Below are 27,972 nucleotides of genomic sequence, written 5' to 3'. Positions count from 1 at the left end.
TACCGATTGGAATAACCTCACTAACAATGAAGTGTTGCAACCGTCACTGACATTATTCGCTCAACATATTGCCTAGTCTGTGTTACTGCATTTCATCACTTTACTGTTCTATTGTGTATTTCCTTTTTTACTGTTTGATATCTTGTTGAAATGTATTCATGATGCTGGCTGCAGGGCTTCAACCTGCACCTTTATTTCCCTTATTTCTTTTGTTTTGCCATTTTTGTGAAAGTGCTTAATTCTTTTTCCCACCCTGCTATAATCCCGATACAGGGATTGCAGTATCAATAAATAAATAAATAAATAAATAAATAAATAGGGAGAGCACCTCGTCACTGCCTGATCGCTCAATGCTAGGTGGCCGTGGCCAGTCGCCTAGCTGAGGCTTACCTACCCCGTCGTAACATGTGTGCTTGCTGCGGAGAGCCCAGCCTAACTAAACATCTCGGCAATTTTCATAATAGACAGGTACCAGGAGACATGATACTTTCAAAACTCTTGGAGCTACTTACTGGCCCTTATTTTACGGTGATCCAAGGATGCCATAATTTTCACAAAGGCTACGAAACAGGAAGCAGCCCTGCTTTGGATGGTCTCCCTCACCAGTTCCCCAGTGTGACCAAATAACAATATGCGTCATGTGATGACTACAATATCATGATCCCAAGTTACTTCCAAACATCTCTTCAAACAAGTTGGACAGCATGTCACAGAAAGTGCGCGGAACTCGCATCATATGATACTATCGAAGCACTAGCGCAAAGCTTTGTTCCTGTATTTTTAAAGCTAGAATAACACAGCATGCCCACTATGCCGAAACTGCAATTGAGTGATAGGCGACTTACAAAATAGTGCCCGCCCTTCTCCATAAGTAGTCGTGGCCATACCACTCACTAGAAGATCCGGCTGGAAAACAATGGTGATCTCTACTATTACCTAGGCTGCAACAAGTCTGGCCTGCCAACAAGAAGACACATGATAGTGCACCGTCTAGTTTTTGTTTGGCGCCATTTTTAGCACTGTTAGTTTTTCCAAGTCATATAACAGCTAGGTCACCAGCTGGGTCATTATATAAATGCATCAATGAGTAAACGAAATTTTTGTTTTTTTTTCTCATTACTTTTGATGATGGCATAATTTCATGCAAAGTGTCTGCATGCCTTAGCAATGAAAAACTTTTATCAAAAGTTAAGCAAAGTGTCGTTTTAGCAATGCAAAAACATGGTAGGAGTTTGTCTTTGCGTGGTGTACAACCTCCACACACACACACACACACACACACACACACACACACACACACACACACACACACACACACGGAGAGAGAGAGAGAGAGAGAGAGAGAGAGAGAGAGAGAGAGAGAGGGAGGGGAGTGGTAGTTGTAGGCGAAGAACCCTCCCCGAAATAAATTTCTGGCTATGCGACTGTGGACATCAGATGATTCAGCTCAACAAAGCTGTAACAAAAAGAGTGACTTGTTCTCAGTATTTTTTTAAGGAAATATGTTTTTTGAGGGATGATCGAAACAATGATGATCCATACCACGACATTTGTGCATCATTATAATCTGTCATAAAAGATGTTTGAAATTTTCTGCCTTACTCTTGACCATAACATTGATAAAAAGTAAAATGTCACTAGATAATTCCAGTGTCATGCTATAAACATAAAACATTTAGCCAAAGTTAATAGGAAGCATAGAAAGTGCAGCACAATCAACTTAAACAGAATATATAACAGTATCATCCAACACACCACTGCATGTTGATAATCATTTATGAAACAAAAGGGTTTCGTTTTTTTTAAGGGGAATGTCCGAATGACTAAAAACGTACAATACCAGACTTAACGAAATGTGCAATGAGTGGGAACGAAATGTGCAAACGAATCACGAAAGTGCCAAAATGAGGCTGCTGCAAAGTGCTCCGAAAAATGCAGCACGCCTCGCACTGCAGGCATCTACCCAGAGCTTGGGTCTCACACAGGCGCACTGTGTAATCCGCAAAGAGAGCAAAAAGAAACATATAACAGAGCGCAATACCAACGATCTGTGGACCTCGGGTAGACCAAACGAAACGATGGAAAAGATAGGCGCACGATCGAACTTGCAGGCAATAAGTCGTGTGGAATGGGGGAGGGGCTTATCATCGCAACCACAGATCACCTGCGAATTATACCAAAACAAAACTAAACGAGCAAACCAAAATGGCGAAAGGGAAAGGGAGGTGTAATGAAAGGTGGCTTACGAGACAGGCAGGCGGTCGTTTCTCCACCGAACGCGGCTGTCGACTCTCTCTCTCTCTCTCAACTCCTGCTACGATCCCCTTTCCCCTAAACTTTTCGTCGCTTTCCGAAAGCCAGACGCGCGCGTGCGCGGTTTTGAGAGGGAAAGAACGGGGGCAGATGCACGCGCGCGCGCGCGCGGCAGTCTTTGTGGCTGCCTTCCCTCCTCCCCCTCCTTTCTTTTTTTTTCTCTTTTACGTCTGATCGAGACGCCGTCGCCAAAACCCGAAGCACAGCGCAAGCCAAACGGTCGCGCCACACCATCTGCCCCTCAGCCAGCGTCGAGAGACGGGAGGGTGGGGCGAAGGAGGGGGGATGCGAAAGACAGCGTGCGGGCGTTGTTGTCCGACCGTGAAGCCACGCGACAGCTGTCGTCCCCCCCCCTTCCCCCCTGTTGTACTCCCCTAGCCCAACATCAGAGATACGCACACGACCCGCAGAGACTCGCAACGAACCGTCGTCGTCCCCGCAGCGAAGAAGCACAGACAAGCGGGGGCCCTCCTTGCGCAGCTCGTCCGTATCGGTCGCGGGCGGCCGCCTCTCTGCTGCCACGCGCCGCTGTGCGCGCGTGCCAGGTGCTGCTGCTCGATGCTTTTGCCGCCGCTGCTGATCCGTGTGCTTATACCTGTGTTTGTGGGAATGTATGTGCGCTGTCTCGGGAGGCCTCCTGCTATAGCGTTCCTGCCCTTCTCTCAATCGCTCGCGTTCACCGAACCCTTCGTAATTGCCCTCAGTTTGTCGCATAAAAACAAACAAGAAAACCCGATCCTAGCGCTCTTGTGTTCCTTTAATTCGGAAGACACCACACTGCCGAAAAAAATAAAATAAGAAAATTGGCAGTGGCTTAGCTCGGCTATGCCAGGATATACGTAGCGAAAGCTAAGACATAGCATGGTTAGCCTTTGGTTAATCTTGATTGCAAGTCCAGGTTAGTCGGGTTGTCTAACTATGTGCGGCGCTCAGCCAGTCGTTCGGCGCGCTGTTCGTCTGCTTCCTGGGCGATTCGTTTCCTCTTCATCTCGTTCCGTTGTCGATTCCAGGCCTCCTCCTGCTTATCAGAATTGTCGCCGTCCATACTGCCGCCTCAACTGTGGTTGCGGCGCACGCGAGCTCTCCTTTTTAATCCTCCGACATGTTAGCAGGCATGCCACGCAGCTGGCGAAGCGAGCGGAGGCGAACGCAACGACGAGGAACGCGGTGTGACGTCACGCGCCTCCTCGGAGCACGGCGAAATCGAAAATTCGCGGTCAGTTTCGCTTTAAAAATGTCGCGTAGGCCCTCAGCAACTAGCCCCTTTTAAACTTCGCTTTACTTTCGGACTGTATCAGGCTATTTCAACAACGTTGAACCGCACGCCGCAGATTTATACGCCGCTGCAACGGAAATTCCGCGCGATTCGCGACCGCACAGGGATCGGCCGTGTCCTTTAAATCGCAACGCACATAATCCACGGGCGAAAAAAAAATAGAGAGAGACGGATGAATGAACAAGAAAGTTGAAAAGCTACGAGTAAACAAACAAAAAAAGCTCCCGTACGGGAGAGCGAATTCAGGTTCGGTCGCCCCAACGTACGCGGAGTCAACAATAGAAGAATGAAAGACCGGGAGAGAAAGGAGGTGAGAAAGGGCGGGGAACACGCTACAGCGCGAGCGTACGAGAGTCGTGGAAGTAAGCAGAAAGAAACGGGGAAGTCGAACAGGCTCGATCCGCCAAGGAAGGGCCCGATGACTGGGCTTGATCAGCGCAAACGGCTCAGAATGGAGAGCGAAGGCTCGGGTCACAGAAAGATAAAGGGGAGGGGTCGACGTCAGAACGAGGTTGGCTGGCGAGCATGTCTTGAATGAACGACGTAGCGTAGGATCGGAGGCGCGTATAGTGGCTGGTGCGCACGTCAAAGGATGAATCGACGGGGAGAAGGCGAAGTGCCGAAAGAAACAAGAAACTGAGAATATATTAAAAACACACACACGCAAGCGTGTGTCACAAGCACGTACGCACATCTCGAAGCACGATGACGAAAGGGACGATAGGGTTCGCAAGCTCCTGAGCGTTTATAGTGCGAGGAGGATGGAGGAGGGACGGGGCCGAACAGCGCGAGTTCGGCGTTGACGTTCCGAGCGACGGACCAGACGAGAGCACCTCGGCTCCCCTTCCCCGCACTCCCTCTCCTCCCTCTCTCTCTCTGGCCCCACGATCACCCCCCGTCGCCGCCCCATCTCTGATCCCCGCCGCCGAAACCGCCAGAAGACCAGCAAGCGGGCGGGCTGCCGGTAAAGCCGTTGCGATATAGGTGCGCTTTCTCTCGGGTGCGCGCTTGTTGTTTTAACCAGACAGCAGCAAGAAGGCATAGTGACGCTGTGAGGACACCACCTTAACCGCCTTCGCCGTGCCAACGACCCAAGCCGCGAGCCGCGGGCTTCCAGCATCGGGAACCCATCGATCGTTGCGAAACGAGGCGGCGCGCCCCACGCGCTGAGTCACGCGCAGCACCGGGGGACGCCATCGGCGAGAAGGGACCAACCAGCACGAGGAGTACACTATATTGGGCAGAGAAAAAAGAAAAAGAAAGTTCACCGAGGAGTACTCCGACTGGGTGAGGTGAGTACGCACGCGCGCTTGCAGTGCTCGGCAAGGTATGCGCTCTGCCTGCTCGTTGTGCCCCTAACCAGCCGATGATGCATCAGGGAAGTCGCGCACTTTCACGAGTCCACATCGGATTCGTGCCGTGCCACATTCGAAAGGGAATGCCCAAATGTGCGGCGATCAGGCCACAACGGCTCAGCATCAATGCAGTGCCTTGGGGTTCCGTCTCGTATGCTGCTCGCACTTCGCTCTCTGGTAGCGCTGCGACACGCGCATCCTTTCAAATACACGCGCACCGCGCAAGATTGTTCGACGGAGCATGTGGAGGGAGGAGTGAGGGCAGCGATTTATCAAGTAACCAAAATAGACGTAGTTCAGGAGCTTTACGAGGCCATTCACGCATACGTGAATGCAGAATGTGCACTACACGCGTGGAGCGCTTTTCTCAATGCGTCCACGTGATGTACCTGTCACTTGGCAAGATCCTTCTCGATCACAGACACCAAATGAAGAGGACGCCTTACGGGGTAAATTCTATGGGGGTACTTTGCTTCTAAAGGCACTCTTGAGCGGCAACAACCGGTTCATCTACGTGCTGCAGCATCTCGGTGTCGTCCTTAATTAGAGAGTGTAACGTCGTCGATGCGAGGCCATGCAACGCGCTGACCGAAGGAAAACGGTCCCGGGGCCTCAAAAGACTGAAACTGACGGTGCAACTCACCAGACTTAACTGAAGCTTGCACTCCCCGTTGGTGTCCGCTGTTCTCCCGTCATACGCTCGGTTTCTTCAAGCGACAAGAAACCGCGCGAACTTTTGAGCCATATCCCACTGTGGATCGCGAAACGGGCTCATATATACTGCAGGTACTCGTATTAATGCACGCAGCCGCCAACAACAATCACTCGTTTGCGCCGCCATCGTACACCGCACAATGAAAGCGCGGGCAGATTGCGTCAATGCGGTATTGCTACACAGCTTGACGTCTCGGGGGCGCGCGTGGGATAAGAGCAGCCTTAGCCTTCGAGAGACCGCCACACTGCGGACCATTAGCTTAGCTTGGTAGCAGCAGCTTTAGCTTCTTCTGGTATATGCTCAACACGGTTATGGCTCCGTTCTCACCACCAGCATCCCCTCCCCCCCCCCCCCCCCCCAATCCCTTTACATGTATTTATAGAATTGAGCTGTCACCGCATTTGTCCCGATTATGAGCGAGTCCGCAGCGGAGCCTGCATTTGGACTACACCCCTTGAGCGCTTGCATACATGGCGCGAGGTCTCGTACCACGTATACGTCACAATAGAAAATGGGCTAGGTTTTAAAGGTCCAGCCAAGAGAAAAATAAGTTGCCCTGTATTATGAAACTACACGCTCAACAATACATAGAAAAGAAAGTCATTTTTGTAAACACTAAGTCAGAAAAGACTCCAAAGTGAATGACGGGTGGCGACTCGAATTAAGTTCTCGTACCACGATGCCGTGACGCCATGGTAGTATGCCGTCAATTATGGCGGCGTCCAATCGGCCGTGGCTAACTTTTTATCGGTAAAGATGGATTACATTGTGTTCTAAAAAAGACTGCACTTAGCAAGTTTAAGCCATTTTTTGCTGAGACAAAGATGGCCCAAATATACGATCAAGAAAATAGCTTGAAACCTGCGTGACGTCCCACTCACGTACCGGTGGTATATAGTCCATCGAAGATAACTTTAAAATAAAAAAGTGGATGACAATGTCTTTCTCCTAATAATGAACTTCATATATCGCGATACTAATGAAAATAGAGTTTTGAAGGAAGACTATCAGCGTAAACTGATAGCGTTTTTTTCTCCTTGCAATCACGCTGCGAGAGTCGGCGCACAGAACTTCGTGACACATTCACTGTAGAGGTGGCTGCTTTCTTTTGTTTTGTTTTTCTAATGCTCGGGTGATAAAGCAACACAAACGACGCGGGCAAACAGGCCAGCCGGAACAATAAGGTCGCACTGCAGTCCGTGGCGCGCTGACCGAGCAAGGCGACGCGGTGGACAGACGCGCATGCAGATGCGAACGAAGGAAGTCCCCATGACAGGCTCCCCCCCCCTCCCCCCCCCAAAAAAAAACCTACATGCCGCGCGGTGCTCGATTCGAGGCACGCTTATGCGTGCACAACGCATAAAATGCTACACGTATACATAAACGCGTTGCGTATTCTTTATCTGCGCACACTCGGAAACAGCTCGTGCTCGAAGAGGCCGCGCGCCACAAACATTGCAGATGCCGAGTGAGGAAACTACGGTTCGCGTAAGATTACAACACTCCAATGATTTCGGAAAGTTAAAGGAGAATGATGGCGGACCGGCCGGCTGCACAGACCGAAATTACATGCGGAAGAAGCGTGCACACCACACGGCCAAACTGTGCGCCTCGAGTGCACAGCGCCGTGACGCTCAATTCAAGGGGTGCACGCACATGTATACTACGTATAGGCCGGCAAAATTACAAAGCAATGAAAGTAATTGCTAACGAATAAAAAAAAAATTATCCGGACACATCCATGAACTTGGCTCACGTCTCGTCTGCGCTGTTAGGCCTTGTATTTAAGTTAGGCTTAGTGTGCCTCCCATGCGCGCATGCACCCCACGTGTAAGATTTCATAATGATAATAATATAGTGCAGTGCGGGGGACGACATTATTAACATATCTATTGCAGACAGAAGAGACAATGCTCGTCGTCTTCTTACTCGTGATTCGTCTTTTCGACGCCTATACACGAAAGAAGGCCTGCAGCGCGTTTAATGTGCGCGTGAACTTTCGGGGAACGAGGGAGAGCGATTGCGCAACCTTGCATCATCCTTTTGACATGTATGCGCCACTGCCTCCTGGTATGACGTAGACGCCAATGCTCAAAAAGCTCAGCACTAGTCTGGAGGTGTTGGTCTGTAACGCTGCGTATATAGGCACCTAGGGGCGGCACGACAACGACTGGTCGCTACGGGATCGTAGCTGGCCAATCGTCCAATCGCGATCGAGCATAGCAGAGAGAGAGAGGGGGAGAGAGAGAGAGAGAGAGAGACTCTTCAGATGAAACGATAGCGATCATCACATCCGGTCTCCTTGTTCCCGCGCGCGCGTTTCGAGTTAAATATCGCCACGGTCAGAGAAGGCACGTGACCGCCAATCTCGCGCATTTTCACCTGGCGCTCGCATTATAGATGGCGGGTCGGAAAAGAATGCGCCACACCATCTCGCAACCAGTTCCGCGGAGCGGACAGGTGGTCACGGGCTTGGCCATGACGCTGTTTGAGCGCGCACTGCCGATGGGTACACGGCACCCGAAAAAAATGTGCGAAAACGTTCTCGCAGCACGCGAATGAATGTATACACACGGGAGGCAGGAAACATCCTTCAGGACCTGGTCCTGAAGGATGGACCTGGCAATATGTAAAGTGTTCAAAATCTCCGGCAGATAAGAATGTTTCGACACGAGTACCAACCAGTATAGCCTTTCCCTGTAGCTCAATTTGTACTGCATATAGTATACACTGTAGGGATTGGAGGACGGGGTTCGCGGATGAAAACCCAAAACTTGGGAGGGATTTATTCTACATTATTTACAAGGAGGTGAGCGTCCAGTAACAGTCGTGCAGACATTACGGGCCGGCAGCAACTCGGACGCTGCGGCCCGCGGCAAGAAGTTCGAGAGAGGTGAATCAGGGAATCAGGGCATGTCCCAGAATGCTCAGGTCTCTCTGGAAGGCTTCTTATAAACCCTTCGAGCACTGCAAGTCACGTCATGTTTGACCAATGGGAGAGTCCACTCCGATGACGCCACTTTCAGCCAATGGTAGGCGCCCGTGTCGTGGTGTCACACCTGGCGGCTTGCTGCGGTCTTGCATCGCAGACTGGCAATGCACTTCGAACAAAGAGAAGGGGAGGGCTGCACCTGCTTCATTGTCGGATGCCCACCTACTAATCCCGGCGGCGCACGAACTTGTTGGCATGTAAACTTGTTGCCCTAAACTTGTCTGCTCGGCCGCTTCTCTGGAATGCGCTTTCCTGCTTCTGCATTCCTCAATTAGCTGTGCTGCAATCCGATGTGGTCTGGGGAACTCGAAGCAATCGCAGGAACCAGCTCCATATCTAACAGCTCGTCCTCGCCCCGGTTGTTCTGAATGGCCGGTGAAATCAATTCGCTGGCCATGAGGAACGCTGATAGAAGCTGCAGGGTACTGGGGTCGAGCCACGTTTGACAACCCTCGGGATCCTGGGCCCTGGAGAACAAACGTCAAACAAACAAAACAGCACAGCGCTGCACCACGCGTAAGCGCAGGCTCTTCACCCCTGACTCGCCAGACTATTACTGAGTCAAAATCAACCCTGATCTTTTATTTCCCCAATTTCGACAAAACAGTTCCAACCACCCTTCCAAACCGCTATCCATTTCTCCCCGAATGCCGACAAGACCAGAGTACTATTGTTGTTGCAAAACAAAAGGGTCGTTGATGATGCAAACAACAAATGAAAACAGCCGAACATAACATAAGTGGCCTAACTATACGAACAGCATGTTTCCAATCTATCGCAGTGGCGTACTTATCACACGTATTGGTGCCACTGAACAATCTGGTCAACCTCACAAGTACGTAATCACAAGTGCACCAGCCTTGTGGTCACTAAACAGAACGCGTACTTGCATTGTAGGCAAACTTTTCATTCACGCCTACTCACGTTTCTGTCCTGAAAGTCCTACAGGACACGTGACATAAACGGACAATTAAACTTGCGGGACTTACACACTCCGCAGAACTCTTAAAATAATGCGTCTTCTACTAACTCTTTCCACGCACGCTCACTAAAGAAGTCAGAATACGGCTGCCCTCCACACACACTAGCAACCCAGTCATAAAGTCTGCTTCCTTCCGTCCACACAGGACACGCGCTAATGGAACTAAGAACGCTTCGCCGTGCAAATCATGCACTCACTGAAATCTACGCGCTTAACCTTACAAAATTCAAAAACGCTTAAAAAGAAAGAAGGTTAAATAACACACGCGCTTTACCATAGGCCTTTCGACGATAACCTTGACCTTCAGGTTACTCACACACACAAAAAAGCCTATCTACTTATTAATGAACATCTCGCGAGACTACATGATTACATAAATCGCATCTTTCAAATCTCGGAGCTTGCTCAAACCAAAACATAAACAAAGCTCAAACATTACACATTGAAAGAAATCCTAGTCTCAAATCGCGAAATTTTCCGATGCTCAAAAAATAAAAAAACAACACACTTCATTTCTACGGAAACGCTCCTGGCCTCCCTTTCCAAACGCTTCCGTCTGACTCATACTTTGAGTCGAACCCGCGGTGGGCGTGGTCTGAAAGCTACTCTGGCTGCCGGGAGACAACAAAAGGGCTGATTCACTATCAGCTCCCCCAAGACGTTACGGTCTCCTGCCAATTTGCGTCCCCGCGCCCCGCTTTCAACACGAACTCGATTGACCGCGTCGCTACTCCCCACCTGGTCTCGTCCTACCACATTGCGTTTCTTCGAACTGCACGCTGAGCTATGAAAAGAACTACGGAACGACGAGGAGCTTAACTGCCTCGTGCCCTTTGTCCGCGTCCGTGCAGAACATTCTTCGCGGTCTCCCTTTGACCTGTGGCTCGAACGTTTAGGATGCGTCAACATCGTCAGTGACGACCGCACCTTTCTTCTCCTCGCGCCCTGCCCTTTTGGGTTTCTCGCCATCTTTGGCGGCGCTACATTAATTACCGACTTTCGGTCTCTACCGCGCTTCTTTTTACGGCGCTTTCTCTTTGCACTCGTTTTCATGTCGCCTCGTGCCTCGTGCTGGCCGGTACACATTTCGTCGGCCCGGATCGGCCTCTTACCCGCACAGTCTGAGTGATTTACATTTAAATCTACTCTCACTTTGCCTCGACTGGCGGACAGCTCAACCAACTCTGGCACAATGCAGCAGGCTTTACTCGAGTAAGACAACTCGCACTCTTGCGAACTGCCCTCTACTACATTGCCCAGCGCACGCTGTGAATCGGCACACAGCCCGTCGGTATCGATCGCTGTCTCACGCGCACAGTCCGAATGATTAACTGAATCATCCCTATCTAGGCCATCTAGACTGGCGGAGAGCCGCACCGATCCCTGAACAATGCAGTTGTTTTCTCGTGAGCTACGGAGCTCGCCACCCCGAGAATTACCCTCAACTGCACCGCTCAGCTCGCACTTCACTTCTGCACGCACATCTGGCTCTACATGGGTGCTCGCTTCTGTCGCGTCAACAGTACCCTTTTCCTCGCTAGCAACCTCGCTAACATTACCAGCGACGCACACGCTCGGTAACTGTGCCAATTTGTTCGCAGCTGGCCTAGCTGTCTCCACAGTCATCTGTTGGCACAGCACCTCGTCGCTCTCCTTGCGGCCTTTAACGGCCTCTGTTGCCACTAAGGCATCGTTAGCGGCTAGCCTCTTCCCTTCACTTATTAATCGGCAGTCAATCTCACAGGCACTACTCTTTTCGTCGGCTTCTGGCGAAAATCCGCTAGACACTTGCTCTGTACTTCCTACAGAATTCTCAGACAGCCGTTGTCTCTGTGCCAATAACTGATCACAATCCTGTATCGCTTTGATCAGTGCTGCCTTCTCTCTCTCATACTTTTCCTCTCGCTCAAGCTTACGTTGATTCTCACGTTCGCGTGCCTTCTCACGTTCGTGACGCTGACACATAAGAGCAAGTTCTTGAAGCTCCTGCTTCCGTTCATTCTCGCGTTCTTCACGCTGACGCTTACTCCTAAGTTCACGACGCTCTCGCAAACGTACACGACGTACACGCTCCCGTGGCTCCTGTATCACCTCCCAAGCAAGCTTAATGCTTTCATCATCATTGCCACTATCGTTAATCGCCTTTATGATAGCTGGCGTTTCCATCCGTTCATCCGCCTCAACTCCCAAATCGTCGCACACCAACAACAAATCCAACCTCGTCAACCTTCTAAGATCCATGGCAGCTGCCCCGACAGGTGGTTAAAACTGTTTTCCTTAATTAATTTGTGCAAACACACAATGCATCAAACTCCCGATTCCCAGAACTATCAAAATTGAACACACAACCTTTGAGTCTGGCGAATCATAAGGAAAAAAACCACGCGCTCACTTACGGTTGCAGCACCCTGCCATCCGGTTCATTCGTCCGCTGTTCCCGGTTCCTTTGGACTCCCTGGGTCGAAGGCTCGCTCCTTCTTCGCTACTCCCAGTTTCTTCGGACCTCTTTCGACGAAGGCTCTCTCTTCTTCGATCTTCCCGGTTCCTTAGGATCTCTCTTGACGAAGGTTTATCCGTAGCGCTGCCACCAGCTGATGCATTCGGAGGCGATCCTACCGCTGCCAACCAGATGTAGGGGTTGAAGTACGGGCTTCGCGGATGAAAAACCCAAACTTGGGAGTATTTATTCTACATTATTTACAAGGAGGTGAGCGTCCAGTAACAGTCGTGCAGACATTACGGGCCGGCAGCAACTCGGACGCTGCGGCCCGCGGCAAGAAGTTCGAGAGAGGTGAATCAGGGAATCAGGGCATGTCCCAGAATGCTCAGGTCTCTCTGGAAGGCTTCTTATAAACCCTTCGAGCACTGCAAGTCACGTCATGTTTGACCAATGGGAGAGTCCACTCCGATGACGCCACTTTCAGCCAATGGTAGGCGCCCGTGTCGTGGTGTCACACCTGGCGGCTTGCTGCGGTCTTGCATCGCAGACTGGCAATGCACTTCGAACAAAGAGAAGGGGAGGGCTGCACCTGCTTCATTGTCGGATGCCCACCTACTAATCCCGGCGGCGCACGAACTTGTTGGCATGTAAACTTGTTGCCCTAAACTTGTCTGCTCGGCCGCTTCTCTGGAATGCGCTTTCCTGCTTCTGCATTCCTCAATTAGCTGTGCTGCAATCCGATGTGGTCTGGGGAACTCGAAGCAATCGCAGGAACCAGCTCCATATCTAACAACACACAGACCGTTTGCGCACGGGCGAGGAATAAATTTAGCGCTATAGCACTGTCGGTGAAGCCGTCAAGTCCGCGGTCACCATATATGTGAAAAAATCTCGGTTTGAAATCGCGACAGATAACAAAACGTTCTCCCGACAGAGTTCAGTCACAGTGTCACTTAAAACTCCCAACTATTGCAAATCACACAAACGAAGTCCGCACGGTTTAGCGCAGCAAGGCGAAAAAATAAAAAATAATAAAACGCGCGATTGTTAGACACGGAAGCAAATTTTACGCTTTTTTTTCCCCCTTCACTGCAGTCACTTTAAAATTTTCACTGACCTCAAAAAACGGGCAGCGGAAAGACCTCGTTTTCGCTTCCCGTCACGAGACCGAAAAAGTTATGTGCCGGCTTCCCGCAGAACCACGCCGCAAAACGCAGCTACAGAGAGTGCTGCGCTGCATTCCAGACAGCTGGGCGCGCGCTTCGCCCGTTCTTTTCTCTCTGCGTGCGCGCAGTTTATCAAAGAGGTGGGGTTTCCGACGGCGTAAAGACAATGCCGGCCTCTCTCGCTGGCCGACCGATTCGCTCCGCTGACTCTCAAACCGATGCGGAATGCGGTGGCGCTCAACTCGTCACGGCTTCCACCGATGCCCTGCACGGAGAGGCGCGCGGCTCTCCGTGCGCGTGAATGCGGAAGTTCCTCGGTTCTCCATAGACCGGGATAACCGTTAACGATTCTATTTCAACGCTATTTCTTCTCGCACTTTGCCAGTAGTCGGGGCGGTGCTCGTGATCGAGCGGTTATTGTGCCCGGTGGACGATGCGAAAGGCATAGAATCAGTGGCGTAGCTAGGTCGTCTGGCGCCCGGGGCCCATAGGTCTTCTGTCCCCCCCCTCCCCCCCCCCCAACCTCGGGTGTAGCCGGCGGAAAGATGGGTGTCTTCAGACGTATATGACACCCCCTCCCCCCCCCCCTACTGCTACGCCACTGCATAGAAAAGACAGGGCAACAATCCTTACGTTATGTTGGCCCAGCTTTGCCGATGGTGTACAGCGCCGTTGATTCACAAGTATTGCCTATTTTCACGCACTGTCACCTCTTATCTTTTTTTCTGCTTGTGAAGTCGAACGGTAACATCAAACACAGTTTAACTTTACAGGTACGTGCCGTTTATATACAGCGTGTTTCAGCGAACACTTTCAAAAAGTTTTAGAGGTTGCCTGTGGGCAGATAGCTCAATTCTAGTTTATGAGCCGGTCTACTCGAAGCGGCGGACACTACTTAAAAAAAAAAAAAACTCAAATGCAAAATCGACTAATTAACAAGAATTCACAAACTCACTTTTTAGCTAATTATCTTATGACCCATATTGCGATTTACAAATTCTAGCAGTGGACTTCACAAGGCGGATAAGATACACTTGAAACGGATTCTCAGGACGATACCAGTTTCGAGATATAAGTTCCCGAACTTTGTGGAGAAATGTATTGGCGTTCCAGTTACTTGTGTGCTTCAGTGCATGAAACGACGTTTTGTTAACAAATTAACTGGAACGCCAATGCATTTCTCCGCAAAGTTCGGGACTTTATATCCCGAAACTGGTGTCATCTTGAAAATTCGTTCCAAGGGAATCCGCCTTGAGAACTCCACGGCTAGAATTTGTAAATCGCAATATGGGTCATAAGATAACTAGTTGAAAACTTAATAAGTGGACTTTTATTAATTAGCCAATTTTGCATCTCAATTTTTTGTGCAAGTGTTGTCCGCCGCTTCACGTATACCAGCTCAAGAACTAGAACTGTGATATCTGCCACAGGCAACTTTTAAAGATATTTGAAAGTGTTCGCTGAAACAACCTGCACCAAAAGTCGTGCTGTAACGTTGAAGTGCTTGAGTTATTAGGTCGGGCGCTGATGCACGTAAATGGAAACCGACTCGCGAGGGCAGTGCTGGATCGCAGCTTGTGACACTGTCCCCTAACCCCATCCATCCCGCCGACACTTTCAGTGCCGCGCGGTCTCTGGCCGATGGACGCCTCGGAGGGGTGCCCCGCGGGCCGCCTGCACGGCTACGCGGCCGCGCTGAACCAGTCGGACGCGTTCGTCGTGCTGTCGGCGGCGGCCGCCGTGCTCGCCTTCGGCATCAACCTGACGCAGGCGCTGGTCATCCTCTGCCTGGTGTGGCGCTCCTGGAAGTGCGCCTACCACCTGGCGCTCTCGCTCTGCGGCCTGCTGTCGGCCGCCGCGCTGCTCTGGCACGTGGTCGCGCTCCGCATGCCCGACGACCGCGGCGGGTGGCGCGCCGGCTGCGGCGCCATCCCGTCGGCGCTGTCCGTCGCCCTGCTCGTCGGCTACGTGGCGCACGTCACGGCGCCCGTGGTGCACCGCTGCGTCGCCGACACCTGGCCCCGGGCGTTCGCGGGCCACGCGCGCAACCGGGGCCTCTGCGTGCTGCTCAGCGGGTTCGCCTGGTGCGAGACGGTGCTGCTTGCCGTCACCGTGATCTCCGACTGGCCCTCTGGGAGCCAGCAGCAGCAGCAGGCGCCGGCCTCGGCGGGCGGCGCCGACGTCTGCGCCCTGCCGCACCCGTGGTCGTCGGCCTTCTCCACGTTCGTCTGCGCGCTCTACGCGCTTCACGTCGTCGTCGACCTGGCCGTTCTCGTCGACATGACGGCGGCCGCGATGCGCAAGTCCCGCGCCGCCGCGGCGCCGCAGCCGCTGCCCACCATCGCCGCGGCGGCCGACTCGGCGTGTCGCCGGGCCGACGACGACGACGATGACGACTTCTTCGGCGAGGGCGGCTGCTCGTCCCTGAACCGCGTCGACCTGGGGCCCCTGTGGTGCCGGTTCGTGCTGCTGCTCGTGGGCACGCTGCCCATGATTGGGGTCATGTTCTACCACATGATCTCGCTCCCGCCGACGTCCTCGACCGGGGGCCGCTCCTGCCCGTCCTTCCGCGACGTGCTTCCGCTGTGGACGCTGCTTTGCACCGTAGTGCTGGGCGTCGCGCTGCCCGTGGGAAGCGTGTCCAGCGACCCCGTGGTGGCCGAAGGCTCGGTGCACATCATCCGCCTGTTGTGCTGCTTCCTCAGGCGGAAGAGGAGGGTGGCGCCCGCCAGGGCCGCCAGGGGTGTGTGAGCACGTAAGACGTCATTTCCGGAAGACGCAAGAGACACCCTGCTCAATAACCGTGTGACGGGTGCGACTGGAATGCGGGAACGAGTCGCAAGCCACATCCTGTCGACACAGCGGCAACATTCGCTGGTCTGACTGTGTCACCCAACATACTAGGAGGCTCTATCACGGATAATGCCAAACATCACGGTTGAAGTGATGATGGAACACTTTCCATAAGCCGCCGTCTTCAGTCCTCAGTGAATGGTGCAAGTAAACTTCAGGTGGCCTTTCCCCGACCATCAGCCAGAAATCAATGCGTGGACATGCCACAGTACGAGTTGAGTGTGAGCGACAGTGGATTGCACATGTTTTTTGCATGCATACTGTTCTACCATGTCATACGTGAACACAAGCTTCTTTCAGCAGTGCCTGCTACAGGTTAGCTCTGAGATGCCAAAGGTTTGGACAAGCAAACACCCTTGCACATCGTTCATGCATTCCTAGGCAGTACCCAAAGATCCTTGTCAACAACACAAAATGCAAGTGGTGTTTTATTTGCTGGGCCACTAGCTGTGTAAAGCAAGGACATTTGTTTTGGATGTTACATGAAGTGTACACACACCATAAGAGCATGTTTGTGAGGTTTACATACAGGAAAAAGTATTTACGTAAGCTGCACCCATGCCCTATATGCTCAATGTCCAAAGTAAGCGTGGTATGCTGAATTTAGTCAAGAAATGATGAGGTATAAATATGAATATGTGTGTGATGAAAATGGCATATTAATGTTAAATAAGCTACCTCTTTATTGCGTGCCACGTTCCAGTGTACCAGCAAGATAGCTTGAATGAGAACTCCAGAGCTCTTGGCATGGTACAAGCCAAGAGCTCTGGAGGTGCATCTGGTCCCCAAGGTTGTTTTACATTCAAAGGATTATGTACATATATACCTATATAGGTATGGTGCTGTTATGAAACATTAAGAACCATATTTTTGCATCTTGTCATGTTGTATATAGATATGTCTACTTCTGAAAGAAAATCTGGACAGCTTCCAGTAAACAAAGAGCAGGTGGAATGGCATTCACTACGACAAACACGTAGAACATTAGAGCTTGCAGAAATTTATACCATATACACGATTTTGTAATTGTGCCCAGCAGTATTCTTGTGCCATTTTATAAAATTTTATAGCAGCTCAAATTTTATCTGCATTTAAAAAGCACAAGGACTATTACTAGGTGAGTAGAATAGCTCCAGTCACGCAAATTGTGACTACATTTCCTGACCATTTTCATCCAAAGTGTGTGTTGTACAGTCAAAGGGGCTACTCTGCTCACAGGTGCTAAGAAATATTTACATTACTATTTCGATTGTTCATGTTGTGTGTGAAGTTTAGTTTTGATACTTTTGTGGTTACTACGTTGTGTTTTGTTGTCCTAGTCACGCTTAGCACATTTTTTAAAGCAAACTCACGATGGATACACCAACAAGCACTGCAGGCACTGCACTAGAAGATCAGCTGCATAGCTTCTCACAAGAATAAATAAACAAAAAACAAGAAGGGTTGTTGCAGCAAAAGTCAACTAGGGGTTGCACTAATAATGCATACTGCTCAATATATCAACCACTTATTAACCAGTCTGCTTTCTTTTTTGCTTGATGAGCATGGCATTAAAGTGAAGATGGCATGCGCACATCTCATGCCAAAGTGAGTGGTGTGGTCGCTGAGATATTTCATGGCATGCGCTGTGTGCAAGCTGCAACACAAGTGAGATGCCATTAGCACCAAAGTCCAATAGTAAATTTGGCAATCACTGCCTGTACAGATTTTACATGTCACACAGAAGGTACCTTAAGCTGGTTGCACCAAGTGTTAGCTGGTGCAGAACAATGAAACTTGAAGCGGGCCAGCGGTAAGAGGCGAGAGAAAAGCGTGCCACAGCTTATTACAATGTTCATTCCCCAAGAAGCGCAATGACACACATTACTAATCAGTCCTGTTTCTGCATATGCCACTTTCTTTGTCAGCCTTTTTTCACTCTCACTGCATGTTTGTATAGTCACTGGCTTGTGATCACTCCCGCCTAGTCAAATGGATCTGTGAACATGTATTGACATTTGGAATAAAACACTTGTTTCAGCACCAAGGAATGCTTAAAAGCTGTACTGGTCTCATAATGAACATCTGGTCCTGCGCAGTTTCTACAAACTAAATTGCAAAAAATTTTTGCTCTAGAACTGGCAGTGCCTACATTGCATCCCCTAGCAACAGCTTCCTTAGAGTAACGAAACTGATGTTGAAGGCTGCGCTTTTGTGTACTGCAGGTTCAAGAAAATGTCGTGGCTCCCAAGTTTTGAACACCATCTATGATGAGCTGTAGTGCTCATGTCAATGTATCCTGCTAATATGGCTCAACATATCTAGGAACTTTCCAAACTGGTGCAAACAATTGCAGCACTGCGTACTTTAGAAACAAAAAGGCAGCACTATGGAAACAATGTTCCATGGAATATGAATGCCAATCACTGATATTGCAGACAAGCAGATCATCTACAGCGTCTGGGTGATAGAATTCGTCATGTGAACTTCTAAGCGTGACAACACCATCATGAAGCCCAAGAAGAGAAAACTGAGGAGATGTTAACAGATCATGGGCCTTCAGTACTAACAGTTTAGATGAATAGCATGATTATGATTTCAGTAGTACATTTGCCAAATGTATTTAAATGATGGAGGTAAGTACAGAAAAACAGAACATGCACCTGCATGCAGCAGGATATTTGCAGGCAGAGACTGCCATGAACAGGAACGTGCAGCAGAGTTGGCTGCCAACAAGACATCAAAAATCTACTTGATACAAAAGAAAAAGAAATTCAGAAACCACCTATTACAATTGTCAATGTAAGGGAATAGTCTGAATAAGCCAATGAAAAAAATGGGAGAGAGTGAACGAGAAAGAAAGCGAAATATATATATATTTTTTCAGGGTTCCTCCATCAACCGCTGACCGACCTACCACAAAGACGGCCGAAAGAGCCAAAGAAAAGCACTTGTGCAATGCAGGCAGTCTGAGACTACAACTTGATAAAAACACAACTCCAAGTCGGCCAATGTCAATACCCTGTTTACCCTTTTTCCTGCCCAGACTGCATTTGAGATCTGCAACTTGTCACCGTCAGAAGCAGCTTTGCACATTGCAGCAGCCTAAATTTAGGTGAGAGAATGCAGGGGATATATTCGTGAAATGCTGGCAATGATGTGACATGGAAAAGAAAAATACCAAAACAGACGGATTTGGGTGATAATTACGCTTGAATCTTGTAGAATCTCGATGATAGGACTATCTCGCGATGCTCAAAAATTTGGACCTTTAAAATAAAGTAACAAAAATTGTGAAATTATGAAATGGGCAAACTTCAGATTTTTCTGATTTCTTAATATTCCCCCCCCCCCACCCCCCTCGCAATCTGTATAAGACCTTTCTCTATGTCATGGTGAAATATTAGGAAGAAATAGGCAGCGAAATTTGCACTTTCTTAGTAGCTGTCTTCGAAATCCGAAAGAAAATCGGGCTTTGAGAGATGCCACTGCACCGATGACTGTGCGAGTGTGGCTTTCCACTGAGGCAGTGTCGCCAACTTGGTATCACTGTAAACACGACAGATCGGAGATTTCGGTAGCCGCATTACTATTTGTACATGCAAAAATAAAACCAACAAAGCCAAGCGCTAAATAGGAAACCAGCGTCGTGGTTTGTTGCTGCAGTCAATTTGAACCACTGGTGCTTGTTTAGCACACATTCTGGCTGCAGCGAGTTTCACATTCAAGACATTCAAGAGTTGCACAATTTCAAGACCTGCCAGGCTATCTAAAGTTTCTTTGGCTACTGCAAGCTAGCTGCTACCTGATGGTGATAAGGACATGATTTGTGCAAGATAAAGAAATCTGTTTACGTCTCTTTGTGGCAGTCTTCACATCATGCGATATGACGGGTGCAAAGGTAGCACTGAAGACGATGGAAGGTGTTAAATACAGAGATAAGGTATGCCGACGATCCTTCTGATGTGGCAAGACTTGGTCGCATGTGATAGCCGGCTTCTGATAAAGTTGCAAGGCGTTTGAAAACAGCTGATAAACTACATGAGATACTGCACAAAGAAAAAATTTTTTTTCTTTATTTGGGGAAGGGGGTGGGGGCACATGCAATGGTGGAGACAAGAAGGAGTGGAAGTGACAGAACCACCAACCTTAAAATTTAAAAGAAATCTATCAAATTTTTTCGAAAAATACTAAAAGTTGTTTCATTACCCGCCGTGGTGCCGTAGTAGCATTGATGTTGTGCCGTTAAGCCCGATGGCACGGGATAAAATCCAGGCCTCGGTGGCTGCATTTTGATGGGGCCAAACGAAAGAACACCCATGTACTGTGCATTGGGTGCATGCTGAACCACCTTAGGTGGTCAAAATTAATCCAAAGCCTACCACTACGGTGTGCCTCCTAATTATATTGTGATTTTGGCACGCAGAACCCCAGTATTTAAAGGTTGTCCCGTTAGTCATGACACACATTTTATCAAAAAAGAATGACCCTACTTTGTGTTGTAGGGACACTACTTAATATTCGCATAAAAAAAGGCTTTGCACCACACGTGCACACACATGCACGCACGTGCACACACACACACACACACACACACACACACACACACACACACACACACACACACACACACACACACACACACACACACAAAGTGAAACTATTCATGATGTTTATTTGTGTGAAATATCCATGTAACAACAACTGAGATTTCAACTACCATTTTAGTGGTGGCACTGCGGCTCTATACGTCAGAATTTATGAGCGGATGCAAATAAAAAGGCAAGATTTTGAAAAATTGCATGACTATATATTTGCACTTTGTTGAGATAAGTTCAGCCTTAAGAGGAAGCTTTAGCTCGGGCCCAACTCCGACGCGGCCTATTCAAATACATGTAAAAACGCAAAAACGTTTTTCTGAGATAACCCCTGGACCGATTTTAATGAAATTTGTTGCATTTGAGAGATAAAGTTAAATCCTAGTGACTGTTGGAAGCGGAATTTTGATTTAGGGCTTGAATTCTGTTAAAAAGATTTTCAAAAATTCAGAAGTTTGAAAAAAATAGAAGCACGAAGTTTACAAACTAATAGCTCAGCATCAAAAACAGATATCACGGTTCTGTGAACGGCATCCATTAGGTCATTCAAAGCGGACAAATTTCATATGTCATTTTACATCTTATGTGAATTTGTTACGTTGTTTCCAAGGGTTCTGCAAAAGTTGTAATTACATATTAATAAAAATTTTGTAGATTCATGTATAAGATGTCAAATTTGTCCGCTTTAGATGTGCTATTAGGCACACTTCACAGAATTGCGATATAATTTTTCCTTGCTGAGTTACGGAGTTGTAAACTTGATAGTTTCGTTTTCTAAAAATTTGCGATTTTTGCCAATCTTTAATAGAAAATTGAAGCCTTAAATCGAAAATTCGAAACCAACAGTCACTAGATTTTAAGTTTTTCTTTTAAATGCAACAAACCTCGTCAAATTCGGTGCAGTAGTTGCCGAGAAAAACTAATTCTCCTTTTACATGTATTTAGATAGGAGCACCGGAGCTAAAGCTTCCTTTTAAATAGAACACAAATTAAATATAGTAAAGTTATTGGTGACAGTCCAACCACAAACAAGCTTTAGAAATCAGGCATGGAGTGACGTAGGTGGCCCTGGCCCCGGTACCACCACTCTGCTTGCGCTACCGGCCTCCTCGTTGGCGGATCGTGCGGCGCTTTGATTGTTCGTATCATTCACTATGGCGCGAAAGGCGGTTCACAACATTCAGAATTTAGGATGTTGTAAGTTTGGGTTGGAACTGCTGAAAAATTCACATCATTCCAAAATTCGTATCAGGCAGGATGATATCACCGGAATAACATACGCCACGGTGCGAAAAGCGGTTCACAACATTAGAGATTTAGCACGTAGGAAGCTAATGGACTCGGCCTGGGACTTCGGAAAAATTCGTATGATCCTGAAATTCATATCAGGCGTGATCCTGCCACAGAGATGTAAAGTAGAGATGGTCAATTCAATTTTTTATTCAATTAATGATTAATCATTCATCCTTTTAGCCTTTGATTGATTAATTGATTTCGACGCAGGGTATTTCATTGATTAATCAAATAATTGAAATGTTTGGCAGGCACTTTTAAAAGGTCGAAACAAAGCTATGTAGTTTTACTAGGACTTTATTTTAATGTTTGAGAGGTGGAACCAAGTTAGAAATACGAGCGAATAAAGTCTGATAAAGAATAACGGTTAATTTGTTAGACTAAATAGAGTTTGCGGGAGGGGCCTTTGAAAAGATAAACAGTATACGTATGTTAGAAATGGCACTTAGAGCAGAATTAAACAAGATACATGGCACTAGCGAAGCCCCAAACAGTACAGTTAAACAAGAAATAAGAAAAATTGCAAAAGTGAAAGGTGAAGACCAACTAAAATATCCAATCCAAGAAACTGCAATATGTACAGGGGAAAAGAAAATTACTGGTGTAGGACATTAAGCTACATGCTCTTTTCCACAGAGTGATGGAGTAGCTGGGATGTTTGGGTGAAACAGCCGCCTTCTTTGAATGGCCACACAACCAGCATGCAAGAATAGGTTATAGAATAGAAGCTGCAGATTTGTTGGAATCGACACGAACTCCATCGCTATGTCAAATACATGCTCCGAAACTACGCGAATGCTGTGCCACATCTTTAGTGGACTGGGAGTGACATGACAATTGTCGACTGGGTTGCTATAGTGTGCCTTGAATTGCTAGGGCATTTGAATCATCCGGCTTTGGGTGGCGTAGAGATGTGGGCAGTGTGGGGCAAGGGAGGGGAAGTGCTCAGGCCCAGCATCACTCGGGTCTCGGAAGAACAGTCGACAGTCGCTCTACCGTAGCTGCACAGTCATTCCTCGTGCACCGCCATTCTAGTATGATTTCAAAACTTTTGCGCCACTCCTGCCAAACTTTTGAAAATGATCAATCGAACATGTCTGATTGATAAAGTAGACTAAATGAAAGGTGGACAGTGATGAATATAAATTGTTTTAAAGCATACCTTTTATAAATTAATCGATTAATTGTTCATCAATATTACCAACCCTAATATGAAATCGCTTCATATTCTGCTTCATATGCTTTTCGGATACTGTGTTTGTTTTTCCTTTCCTGGCCAAGGTACCATAGAAGCAATGTATTTTTATACATTTAAACCTATTGCTTTGTTCACATGAAATTGGATAATACGACTGAAGAAGTGGACTTTTACTGGTGTTTCTAAAACTCAAAGTTTCATGTTCTAGTGTACTAGTAGCTTAGGTAACACTCCTATGTCCCACAAAGTGTAAGCCCCAGCCACACTGGAGCAAAAATGCACACGGCGCGCCTAGGGCACTGTGGACACCCGAGTGGCGGTGCACCACTGCCCAGTTGAGTGAGGTAAGGCAGCTGCTTTTTTTTTGACTACCAGAACTTTATGGACATTGAAAAGAAGAAAGTTCACCACAAACTGACGATCTATTTCAACGTCCCTAAATAAAAGTGCTTTGCTGCGGTTTGTGTGGTGTTGAGTGATGCTGCTCCACAAAACGTATTATGCGAAGCAGTATCACTTGACGCAATATGAACCTTTGCTACTGAGTTCGTCACCGATTACACCTGTTTCCATGCTGTTTGCTTTGGATAATACTATTTCAGATGATAGGTTGCATTTCCTGGTTCCTGCAAAGATTGTATCCACAAGAGTCCACTGTAGTGAAGTCAGATATTTATTAATTATAATGAAGTCTGTCCTTTATTATAGGTACAGGCAGATGTCGGAAAAAAAAAAGGGAATCAGGTCTTCCCAAAGAAACGCAATTGTGATGCCTCTGATGAGCCAGAAAAGGGCGTCTGACAGATTTTGATTCTGACATATAATCATTTTAGAGTGATAAGATATTCTTTCAAAATTATATTGTCGTGAATTTACTAGGCTGATTATTAGATGAGAAAATGAAGGCCAAAGTTAAATTTTTCGAATTCCATGAGGAAACTCCAGCACTGGTACGTCAATGCGAGGTCACAGATTCCAAAGTATTTCTTAGTACTTGGGCTGCTGTGGCTCAGTGAGAGTTCTTGAAACTCTACAAAACCAGTCTTTGTCTCTTTGGAATAAAATACAGTCAATATTTATCAGTTAAATATTGCCACCGAAGCCTCTGCTCATGAGAAGAGTGCCTTTTTTGGTATTGTAGAAAAGTAATTTACTAATACAGGTGAAATAACTTTAGTGTTCCTTTAATGTGCAACTGCACAATCAGTCTGATCACACGGGATGGGCATGTTGGCTTGCCGGCTACAGTCCAACCAAGCCAAGCCGGATGGCCAAAGCATGCATGCCCGTCATGAATGAGCCATTTGAATTTGCTCATGCAGAATACCGCCACAGACTAACTTTCCAGACATGGAAGGTGCCGCACATGGATCCCAACTCTGCTACTAGATCCTTTAGTCTGGCCTGTGCGTGCGATCTGACACTCGATTGCCAATGATGTCTAAAGGTACGAACATATTAACGGTGAGCTCTTCGCCAGGGTTTCTCAACAGTTTCTTTGCAAGCCACTGGCAATTTTTCATCACATTAAAACACAAAGGTGGTTAGGCCTATGCCGTTAGGACTGCCGCTTTGCTGGAAGTTTGCAAGCAAAGTTATGGTTCGGTGGCAGGTTGATGTGGCAGCAACATTATTCATGGCCGCCATGTTTGCAACGTCACATGCATGGATCATGCCCCCAAAATCAAGCACCACACTGTGTGGCGTATGAAACTGAGGTTGTGTTAACTTGAATACAGGGGTAGGTGGCGGTGTTGCCCATAAAGTCCGCATAACTGCAGACATCCAAAATACGAGGCGTATAAAGAAACGACTGGTGATGGTATTGACACAGTGAAATCCCGATAATTGAAAATATCTTAATTCAAATTGATGGATAATTCAAACTGCTTTCTTGGCCCTGGCAAAATCTTATGTATTCGGACAGAGAAAAACTCCCACAATTTCAAACTCCTAAAGCCATGAAACAATTAATTTCAATAAGATTTCTCACTCCCATGGACCGCTTTTCGGACAAACCTGAGGCAAAGGAGAAGATTTGATGCGTTGCTAGCTACTGTAATGTCACATGCTATAACAATGACCAATAAAGACGCGCGGGGAGGCGAGTTTGAACCGGAGCAAGCAGAGAGACCCATGACCTTCTTTCTCGTCCAGTTTAGAAGGAACAGGAAGGAGCCCCTAGCATGCACTCATCCCCTCCCCCCCTCCCTCACCTAGTGAACCCTTGATCACATCACTGTACGCTCACCTACGGCCCTCTCCTGGAGCATGCTCGATTACATCATCTCCAACATTGGGCACATGAGACGATGGTGCACAGCAAGTCACCACCATTTTCGGCTCACCCTCGCATCTTTTCTCTCACATTCACACCAAATGGCTCGCGAGGCGCTACTCATCGCACTTGGGACTTTACACGGCTTTTTCCTGCAAATGTCATCATGTGCTGATGGATGAAAGGTGTGACATAATCAATGCAATCACAGTGGCAGTTTTGGTTTAGACGCTGTACTGCACACCTGATCAGGTGCTATATTTGAAGGGGTTCTCCCCAGTTCAAACTCCGTTTTATTCGAATAAGTTTCAGGTCCCTTTGCAGTTTGATTTAACGAGATTCTATTGTATATTTTGCAACCAAAGTTCATTTCTTTTTAATCATGTGGGGAAAAAAAAAAGCTGCTTCGCTGTAACAATATAGTGTTCAATACCGCACTTTCGGTTTTGTTATAGCAGGATAATACACCACTGAAATAAAGTGTGACTAACCAAATTTTGTATTTACTTCATTATATCGGATAATTTTTTATAGCCACTTTTCTAAAATCAAAGTTCGATTGTGCATACATACAGAGGGCAATAATTGCTGAGATAACATTATTTAATATATAGGGTGGGTATGAAATCGAGGGTTCGACGGAAGCCCGTCTGGTCAGGATAAAGCATGAAGCAATAAAACGACGGACACCGACCAAAAGAAGTACTAAAAAGGATTAAATCTAGAAGACATTTCGGCTTCCCTACGGAAGCCTTGTTCCCAATGGGATGAAGGAAAGTTCATGGAAGCTTATGTATACTTCAGAACGTGACGTAAGCAACGCGTGTATGACAGGGGGAGGGTTCCCTCATTTCAATTGAGTGTGTGGCGTGTTTTTTGTATCTCCAGCGATTCCAGATAGAGCCGTGCTGATAACTCTCGAGTGATCCCAGTCAGTCTTGTGGCCCGTTGTATCCGTGCGCTTGGCAAGGGCATTTGAAACTGTACGTTTCTTTTCGACATCTTTCTGATGCTGTCTTAGTCTGTGTTTTAAGTCTATTATATAACCTTTTGGGAAAGAAACCTCCTTCATTGATGCGAATGCTGGGAGTGACCATCGGTGCTGTGCTGGTGAGTTGATCAACCAACATATCTTCCTTCCTAGGGTCAGGGAGTACAAACAGGCAGTAGTGTGCTGGAAATGTTAGCGTGAACCTCACCCAAACATGCTCAGGAATAGAAGGAGGTACGTGACTCACATTGAGGGCAGTGTAGAAGTCCTTGTCTATCCGCTCTTTTAGAAGACCGAAAAGCACCTCTGTTGAGCTTTGCAGGTGCTCGTTGATGATGTGAGGGAGCTGCAGTGCCTCGGCGTTGTCTCCAGCAGCAGCAGGGCTGACTGGGCGGACGGAGCTGTCAGTGCCTTGTGCTTGTCCCGTGTCGTTGAGCAGGGCCTGGTACTGGTCCCTGATAGCAGCCTTCTGCTCGTGTTCCAGCCGAGCTTCCAGGGCTTCCCTCTGCACCTGGCTGCAGGCTTTCAGCGCTTCCCACAACCGTTGCTTCTCACTGGTGAGGTGCTCCTGTGCAGCAGGGAAAACAAAGTGCAACGGTGGTGTTTGTTGAAAGTGCCATACCTACATGTGTAAGGCTCGCTTCTATGAAGGAGCCACAATGCTCATTTCGAATCTCATAAATTTTGAAGAAAATAAGAACAAACAAATAAATATAATAAAAGAGGAAGGCTTCACCTGAGAGCATTCTCATCAATGTGTGAACTGGATCAGATAATGTAAAGCTGATGAAGAAGTACCAGATAGAAATTTTTCTGGTGGTTCGTCTGTAACTACATTTTCTGTCAAGGTGCAGTAAGGGTCAAGAGTGTCAAGCTTTATTTACTATCTGTTGCAAAAGTTGCCAGGCCAACATGCTCATGACCATATCAGACAAAGCCGTGTGGTGGTGCGGTGCAAATCCATGCTGGTGTATCTGCTAGTGGAACGTTCCATGGAGGTTTGGACCTCTCTAAGTACTGTGATATCACGTAAGTGGCAACAAACACAGCAATATCATGATGCTTCATGTGGTGAGTTCTGACCAATGTGGCTGGGAGCACTAGGGCCTGGGAAATTTTGTGACAACTGGTTCAACTGGTTACGAAATGATGTTGTCACAGACTTCAATAACGGAATAAAAATTTTGCTTAATTTTAAGCTAATGTGATAGTGTACCAGAACATAAGGAATCACACCGCTTCCTCTAGTCTCACAGTGGCAGCTGGTACAACACACTGGGTGATACCAACTGGCAAGCAACTAATGCACTTCCAGTGCTTTGGAAGAAGCAGAAAAATAATCGGAGAGTGAACAGGACAGGAAGGACGTTGGTCTTCAATTGTCCTGGGATGTACTCCTTGCACTGTCCTCGTTTACTCTCTTTCTGTTTCTCCCGAAGCGCTGGAAATGCATCAGTTATCAGAAATCCAACTAGCCCAGCTTTCTGCCATGAGTTCAACTGGCAAGCATGGCCCTGATCACGCAACAAATCTGGCTGGTACC

General features: G+C 47.8%; 2 protein-coding genes across 14 annotated transcripts in view; one reads left to right on the top strand and one right to left on the bottom strand.

Annotated features, from left to right (window-relative positions):
* LOC135913055 (rootletin-like) overlaps positions 1-27,972 on the bottom strand; it is a 308,691-nt gene that overhangs the window by 70,219 nt on the left and 210,500 nt on the right. For all 13 annotated transcript variants that reach the window (XM_065445705.1, XM_065445709.1, XM_065445717.1 and 10 more), the window contains one exon: positions 26,677-26,997. In XM_065445705.1, coding sequence (XP_065301777.1) covers positions 26,677-26,997 — 321 coding nt within the window. The remainder of the gene's footprint in view (positions 1-26,676; positions 26,998-27,972) is intronic.
* LOC135913058 (uncharacterized) lies at positions 4,054-18,106 on the top strand. Its single transcript, XM_065445720.1, has 2 exons — positions 4,054-4,881; positions 14,861-18,106. The coding sequence occupies exon 2, from the start codon at positions 14,881-14,883 to the stop codon at positions 15,988-15,990; it is 1,110 nt and encodes a 369-aa protein (XP_065301792.1). The 5' UTR covers positions 4,054-4,881; positions 14,861-14,880; the 3' UTR covers positions 15,991-18,106.

Source organism: Dermacentor albipictus, chromosome 1 (genome assembly GCF_038994185.2).
Source record: "Dermacentor albipictus isolate Rhodes 1998 colony chromosome 1, USDA_Dalb.pri_finalv2, whole genome shotgun sequence".
Lineage (NCBI taxonomy): Eukaryota > Metazoa > Arthropoda > Arachnida > Ixodida > Ixodidae > Dermacentor > Dermacentor albipictus.
Note: the sequence above shows the minus strand (reverse complement) of the source record. Positions and strands in the feature narration are given on the sequence as shown.